This window comes from Crocuta crocuta, unplaced genomic scaffold (genome assembly GCF_008692635.1).
Source record: "Crocuta crocuta isolate KB4526 unplaced genomic scaffold, BGI_CrCroc_1.0 scaffold301, whole genome shotgun sequence".
Taxonomy (NCBI): domain Eukaryota; kingdom Metazoa; phylum Chordata; class Mammalia; order Carnivora; family Hyaenidae; genus Crocuta; species Crocuta crocuta.
The window spans coordinates 1,581,527-1,589,331 of NW_027527544.1; the positions used below are offsets into that span (position 1 = coordinate 1,581,527).

At 42.0% G+C, this 7,805-nt stretch overlaps 1 protein-coding gene across 1 annotated transcript in view; it reads right to left on the reverse strand.

Moving 5' to 3' along the window:
* LOC144232367 (X-linked retinitis pigmentosa GTPase regulator-like) overlaps positions 1–7,805 on the reverse strand; it is a 53,499-nt gene that overhangs the window by 24,954 nt on the left and 20,740 nt on the right. Inside the window, exons 10-12 of the mRNA XM_077765202.1 lie at positions 6,723–6,909; positions 5,587–5,770; positions 40–137 (exon numbers count right to left, since the gene is read on the reverse strand). Coding sequence (XP_077621328.1) covers positions 40–137; positions 5,587–5,770; positions 6,723–6,909 — 469 coding nt within the window. The remainder of the gene's footprint in view (positions 1–39; positions 138–5,586; positions 5,771–6,722; positions 6,910–7,805) is intronic.

Here is a 7,805-nt window from a genome sequence, read left to right on the forward strand (position 1 = left end):
TCCAAACATATTTATATAGATAAATAAGACAACCAGTACCATATTTAACACATCAGTAGTTTCTCCAAGGCTTTGTGAATCTGCTGCTGAGAAAATGTCTGTATCTTTCCCTGTGGTCATTTTATCTTGAAAACAACCTGATTCAAAGGGAAAAGGAAAAACCAGATTTCAATGGAAAAATGAAAGACAACTGGACAATAAATTATTCCGTGATATAAAGTGCAGGCATGATTTTACTAAAGTCTTTTAACCTCATGCTTACAGAACTGAACAGAATTCATTCATAGTAATAATAGGTTTTAAAGTCTCTGTCTGAAAGTTGAAAGACTTTGATGCTGATGATAACAACTGCTTCATTCATATGAACGGGCAAACACTATTCCTTTGGGAGAAGTACTACCCAGGTATCAAGCACTGTGATGGCCAATCCCCTAAAAAGTGCCCCAGTGACCCCATCCTCCTGGTATGCGTACCCTTGTGTTGTTCCCTTTCACATTTTACCAGATTGATCTGTATGGCCAATAAAATAAAGCAGACATAATTGTCATGTCATTGCTNGTAAAACCCCCTGCCAACTGCCACGTGAGTGAACATGGAAGAGGATCCTTCGGCCCCGATGGAGCTTTAAGATGACTACAGCCCCGTCTGACAGCACGATCGTAACTGCAGGAAACACTCTGAGCCAGAACCCCTCAGCTGGGCTGTACCTGGATTCTTGACCCTCACAAACTCTGAGATAAGTTTTAAAGTTTTAAAGTCACCTGTTACATAGAAAAAGAGGACTAGTACAAGCACCTACAAACTTGCATGGAAAACTGTATTACATCATAAAGCAGATCATTAAAAGTTATGAGCTTGGGGCACTGGGTGGCTCAGTCAGTTAAGCATCCGACTCGGCTCAGGTCATGATCTCACGGTTTGTGGATTCGAGCTCTGCGTCGGGCTCTGTGCTGACAGCTCAGAGCCTGGAGCCTGCTTCGGATTCTGTGTCTCCCTCTCTCTCTTGCCCCTCCNNACTTGACCTTACATTTTTCTCATTCACCATACCCACATTTAGCACCCGCATTCGTAGTTGAGAGGAGTTCTGAATGCAGTCTTCACTAAAAACACCATTCCCCACTGATCTCTCCCTTGTAAATACATTCAATTCCAAAGAGCAAATAACCAGTTTGTGTTTATTCCCATGTGAGGTACTGTGCGGGAGATAATCAACTTAAGTAACTGCTAGTTCTTCATGAACGTACAGTCTAGAAGGGAATATAAAATATGTGATATACTGGCATGAGAAATCACACACAAATGTTGGGAATCAGGAAATATTTCACTAAATAGGTGCAGGGAAGTGAGTAGAATTCTGAGAGGTGGAGGAGGAGGCAGACGGAGAAGAAAAGACAGCCCAGCGCTAGGAGAAGTGGCAGAATGGCTTGTTCTCTTGGCTTTCCATGTTCTGGGAGCGCACGCCTTCATACATGTCGAGTGATCTCCGTGACAACGAGTGGTAAGTAGCATAACCCATTTCACAAATGATTACTTCAGCGCCAAGTGTCAATCTCAGGTCTGGCTTGACTTCACAGCCTTTCCACCAAGTCTGACTGTGAAGAGGTCAGTTTATCAAGATTAGGAGCTGGAAAACTATTTCTGTAAAAGGCCACACAGCAAACATTTTAGGCCTTGTGGCTATATAGTCTCTGTCCTAATGACTCAAACTCTGTCTCTGTAGTGGAAAAGCAGCCGTAGGCAATACATAAAGGAATGGCATGACTGGGTTCCAATAAAACTTTATTTACAAAAATAAGCAGCTGGCTAGATTTGGCTCATGAGCTGTGGTTTACAGACCTGTGACCTAAATTAAGGCTTTAAGAAAAAGACTATTGAGAGATGAAGCTAGAAAAGTGGGTTGGTGTTATATGGGGAAACTTATACTTATTTTCAAAAATATGAAGGATTATCAGAAGACACTGGAACAGATAGGAACTGAACCATGCCTGAGGAAGGTTAACATAGGAAATGCTAAGCAGGAGAGGTTGGAGATGGCAGAGAATGGAGGTTTGGAAAACAGACAGTAGATCATTTAAGCTTTGCCTTATACCTGACTGAGAAAATAGAAGTCAACAGACCTGATCTGCCTTATCTTCCCACCAACAAATGTACACATTTAGCTCCATTGTCCTGTTAAAATACAGGATGTGTCTTTCCTTCTTACTGTCGGGAGCCATTTCGGAACTCATACGTTGAGAAAGAACTCCTTGTGAGGTTAAGGTAAGTTGCACGGACTCTTACCATAAGATGGCAACCGATATCCACCCCCAACCAACTGAGCACTGACCCCCAAGTCACCTTGTTGATTGGTATTAGGAGTGACTCATTCTGGTCTTGATGTGCCGATTGCACTTTGTGAAGGAACTTACTATAGGAACTCCTTTTGTGGTTATGGGAGCAACACTGCATTCCTGAAAGACCTGTGTTTCTTAATACCTCCCATTAATCGATAAACAGGCTATTGGCCCCTACTCACAAAGAACTAACTTTTGCCTTTACTATGCTAATGCCGCCTCTGGGCTCTTCCCCATAACTTTTGCATATCAATGTTCTGGAGAATCTTTAGTGATCAAAGGATTGATCATCAGAATGCCACTTCTGTGCCATCCCTCAAACACTAAACCATAAAATAAAGTTGAGTCTCAGTGTGGAGAGGCCTGGCTGGTGACAGGAAAGAAACTCGCGCCTCTCTCATCCCTCCCTCGCCGACAATGTCCATCCTTCAGGGACCCCTGGACCAGCCGGGGCTGGACTCCGGCAGCTTACAAAGACTGCTCAGCATGCCAGCCCCACTCTTCTCAAAAGCTTTGCATTCTGGGGACTGTCGTTGTCATGTGCTACCAATCCGTCTGGGACAACTGGCTCGTGTCCACTAGCATACAAAGATGCTCTGGTATTTCCCATTGAACGCACATCTCCCTCTAACTGCCAGCCCTTTTCTCTGCTCCTCTTCACGACCACTACGCCAAAGGGTTATCCACACACCCCATCTCCTCTTCACTTCCTCATTTCCCATTCATGCCTCAACTCTTAACCCTCGAGCTTCTGCCCTCATCTTACCCTGGGACTACTTGTGTCAAGATCACGGGTATTCTCCATGATGCCAAATCCACGGGATGCCTCTGCAAGCTTTCGCCTTGACCTCTGAGCAGTGCTTTGAATTCAGGACCCTATGCTCTCCTGATTTCTCTCCTCTTACCCTGCTGGCTGACAGAACATCTTTGCTGGCCCTCCGCCCATACTCTCTAAATGTGAGATGTTCTTAGGGCCAAATCCTGGGCTCTCTTCTCTATCTAATAAGTGATTCTACCTGTGAGGTGCTTTCACAAAGTCCCATGGATTGCAAATACCATCTGTGTGTTGTCGGGCTCCAAATTTCTCTCTCTAGTTCAGACCTCTCCTCTGAACTTGAGGCTTGCATCTTCAACTGCCTGCTCGGTATTCCTGCTTGGATGTCTCACAGGGGTCTCAAGCTCGATTTTTCATTTTTTCTTCAAGCCTGCCAACCATCCTCTTGCCCAGGAGCCATCATTGATTCTTCCCTTTCCTTCACATCTATGTGTCATCCATTAATATGGTGAGCAAATCCAGCTAGCTCTATGTCTAAAATGTATTTCCCATCTGCCCCCTTCGCTCCGTCTCCACAGCAAACACCTTGGACCATACACTGACGTCTCTTGCAAAAGGCTGCTAAATATTCTTCCCACCTCCAGTCGTTCCTCCCTACAATCCATAGAGAGGCAGAAGGAGCATCTTAAAATGTAAATTGGATTGGAGCACATCAGTCCACTGTTTAAAACCCTGTAACGACTTTCTATTGCACTTAAAGAAAAACACTCAAATCAAAGAGGCTTCTCACGGCCTACAGTCATGAATGCTTTCCCATTCTTTCTCTGGCACCTTGTCTAGCCTTTTCCCTCACTCTCCAGCTCCAAAGGTCTTCCTTCCTTTTCTTATAAACTGCCTCCAAACCCTTGCCTGTATTTATTATTCTCTTTGCCCAAAATGCATATTATCCTCTCTCTTCACGTGGCTGTCTTTCTTATCCTTTATGTTTTAGCTTAAATGTTACCTTCTCAGCAAGATCTTCCCTGGCCTGCCTACCTCCTCCATAAACACTGAAGTCTGCAAATAATTTAGAAAATGTCACATTATATGTTAGGTATAACTTTCAGAATACTTTGAAGACAGTTTTAGCAAATAGCCACAAAAAGATAAGGGATCGCTTTTCCTTTGGATCTAGCTACGAAATTCCGTGTATGTTCACATTCAAATCTCTTGAGGTGGGAAACAACTTCCCCCAAACTGTAAGCTTCTCTTTTCCTTGTACATACTGTTGTCAGACACAGCTTTTTCCGTATATGGTGCCAGGGACTCTTATCTCAAAAGGAAGCATACAAAAGTTGTGTATGAGATGCAAGAAAACAGCTCATTACCAAGGTCCTAGCTGTAGATAATATTCTATTCTCGTGGCATACAGGTCTGGCATTTATGACCTCAACTTCCCTCTAGGTTCTTGATTCCAAAGATACCAAAAATTATCTGTGCCATGGTTCTTAATCCCAGATGCCCAAATTGTCTTATTTCCAAACCTATTGCTGACTCTGATCTCTCGGGTCCTGGCTTCTTGCCCTGCCCCTACTATCCAAGCATATTCCCAGTATTAACATATATACGCTCTTAAGATACACAAATGTCTGTACACAAGATTATTTATAAGAGGAGTATGTAGCCAAGGAGCTGGGATTACAGTTTAAAACATAACATGGGTAGGGGCGCCTGGGTGGCTTAGTCGGTAAAGTGTCCGACTTTCGCTTAGGTCATGATCTCGCGGTTCGTGGGTTCGAGCCCCGCGTCGGGCTCTGTGCTGACTGCCAGCTCAGNCTTTTCTTACAAAGAGCTTCCTAGAGGTGCTAGGCTCAATGCTAAGTATTTCATATACCTTATCTCATTTAATCTTAGTCACTCTCTAAAGCTGTATTAGACTCATTTTAAAGACACGGAAGCTGAGTCTCAGAGAAATTAAGTAGCTTTCCCAAAGTAAGTCACATAGTTAATAAATGTCAGAGCGAACATCTTATTCCAGATCAATTTAACCCCATACCCCACGCTCTTAACCACTGTGTTATACTATCTAAATGCAGGACTTCACATTGGTCCAGAAGACCCATATTCGAATCCTGCTCACTTCATTTATAAGCTGAGTGACAGTGGCCAAGTCACTCAGTCTCCTGAAGTCTTGCATTTCTCATCTGTAAAAATAAGGAACTGATTAATTCCTACCTATTTCGTGGAGTTGCTTTGGGATTTAAAGGAGATGCTGAAAGAGAAGGCACTATGTATGTTGTGCATTGCTCCGTAAAAATACGCTATTATTACAACATGGGGTTTCTAGGGCCACTTACGATGCTTTGTATTTGTGAGAGTACTGCTGGGCTTGAGCTCAAATGAGAGATGTCAGCCTCTAGCTAGGAAGAAAACATCTTATGATAACCACGAAAACAACGGCACATTTCTTGTGCGAGCCTGCGGAGTGTCAGATGTTACCTGGCATGCGCATGGGCTTTGTGGGCTGCATGAAACTGTCCTCTTTAGGTATCATTTTCTCTGGCAGATTAATTGGAGACAGATGGAAAGGAACCGGGATGGGGGGAAAGCAAACGGGTAGCACAGGAGTCCCTTCAAGTGGAGGTAGTGTTCGTGTCATTCGAAAAGAGTCGGGCGATTTCTCCTTTAAAATAAACAGATTAAACAAACAGTTAGATGAGAGTATGTATTTAAGATTGACATAAACTACGCTCCAGGTGCTAAAAATATTTACGAAAGAGACTTCAAAGTTGCCCACTGTCCCACATTCATGTTTAAGTAATCCCCAAGGAGCCAAAAATGGTTTGTTCTGTATCTCTGTATCTAAATTGCTCTAAATTGTTAATTTAGAAGCCTGTTTTTCACATGATGGGGAAAAGTGTATATGTGTTTTCTCTGCTAGGAAGCAAAAAATCGGTCATGAGACTCAAACAAAAACAGTAAATCCAAAATATGGATATTTCTCAATCTTTCTATATACACTTTTTCATAACAAAAAGTCAAACTTGACCTTTTTACTTCAAAAGGAATGTGTTTTGGAACTTAATTTTTTAAAAAAGGAATGTCTCCTTTAAAATTTATTTGACATTTTCTTTTTTTAAAATATTGCCATTGAAATAATGATTTTAAAGCTGAATGAGAACCCTGAAATTTCAATGAGAAAGAACATGCCCTATCTCAAACTGAAGTCCTTATTTCTGTTTCCCACGTTTCATTGTTTATAATGTAGAACCTTCTACGCCTCACGAGGTATATAGCTAACAGATAAAAAGCAAAGTACAAGTCAAACGACATAGAGGTGAGAAAACAATTCAGCATTAGATGTGAAGAGCTAAGAGAGGCCTCTAAAATGATGCTGTGTATCCTTGCATTGTATCCGTGCTCTAGAAGTCAAGGTTATCCATGAGCATTTGAATTTTCTCATTTGTGTGTCAGAGCTTGACTCTGAACTTGCTTCAAGTTTGTAAGTCTGCAACGCTAACAACTTTATTTCGTAAATGTGTCTAAAAAGACCCTTCTTTGATTTAAAAAGAAAATGATTTTTTTTTCTGTTTTCTTTGTAGTGCCATGATAGAGAATTGGCCACAACTTTATACCCTCTCTCTTCGCCGCACACGTGCTGATAGACTTCTGTGCAGAGTGTTTCCTGAGCTTAGACTGTTGAAGGGCAGAGGAGGCACTGCAGGGAAGCAAGGAGGCTTTATTCCCTGTAACTCAATTTCTTCTGTCCCACCAGGTCTTGGAACGGCAAAAACTAGCNATACACACACATATGAATGACAATATATATATTCTTTAAACACTACAAATGAAAATGAGAACAAGTTTAATGTACCATTTTACTTTCAATTTAATAGAGTATAGAGAAAAAACTATCTGGCACATTACATTTCTCTTCACAGGTTAGGGAATGTTATTTTAATTTGGAAGCAACACTAACATCTTGAAAAAATTACTCCACGAAGTTCTACTTAGAAAAAAGTGATCCAAGCATAAATCAGTCTCTGGGAGAAACTGTATCTCCAAACCCTTTTCTTTACGTGAATACTTTTTAATTTTAATGATTCAAAGTCCTTAGAGCGAAAAGTAAGCACACACAATGGTGGAGCGATAAAAAATGAAACCAACATTCAAAGGATTTTCAGAAATAGCTGATTTTCAGTAAAATGCCTAAACCACCACTGTGTAGCATTTGCGATACACAGATTTTTAGTATCTTTATAGTGTTCTATGTGGTGGATACAAGAATAGCATACTCTCAACCTTCACTTCTGAATATTTTGAAATTATTATTATTTCTTTTTTAATGTTTACTTATTACATTGAGAGAGAGAGTCAGAGCACAAGCAGGGGAGGGGCAAAGAGAGGGGGAGACACAGAATCCGAAACAGGCTCCAGGCTCTGAGCTAGCTGTCAGCACAGAGCCCGACGTGGGGCTTGAACCCAGGAACCACGAGATCATGACCTGAGTCGAAGTCGGACGCTTAACCGACTGAGCCACCCAGGCACCCTGAAATTATTATTAGTTCAAATAAGTCTCAGTAATAGCTAATTCAACACATACTGACAGCTGAGTACTGTCAGACACTCTGCTGGGTGCTGGAGGCGGCCAGGAAGCTTCCAGGCATGACACTTCCAGCTCTCTAGAGAGACACAGGAGGATAAAGCAGGAGAGTCCC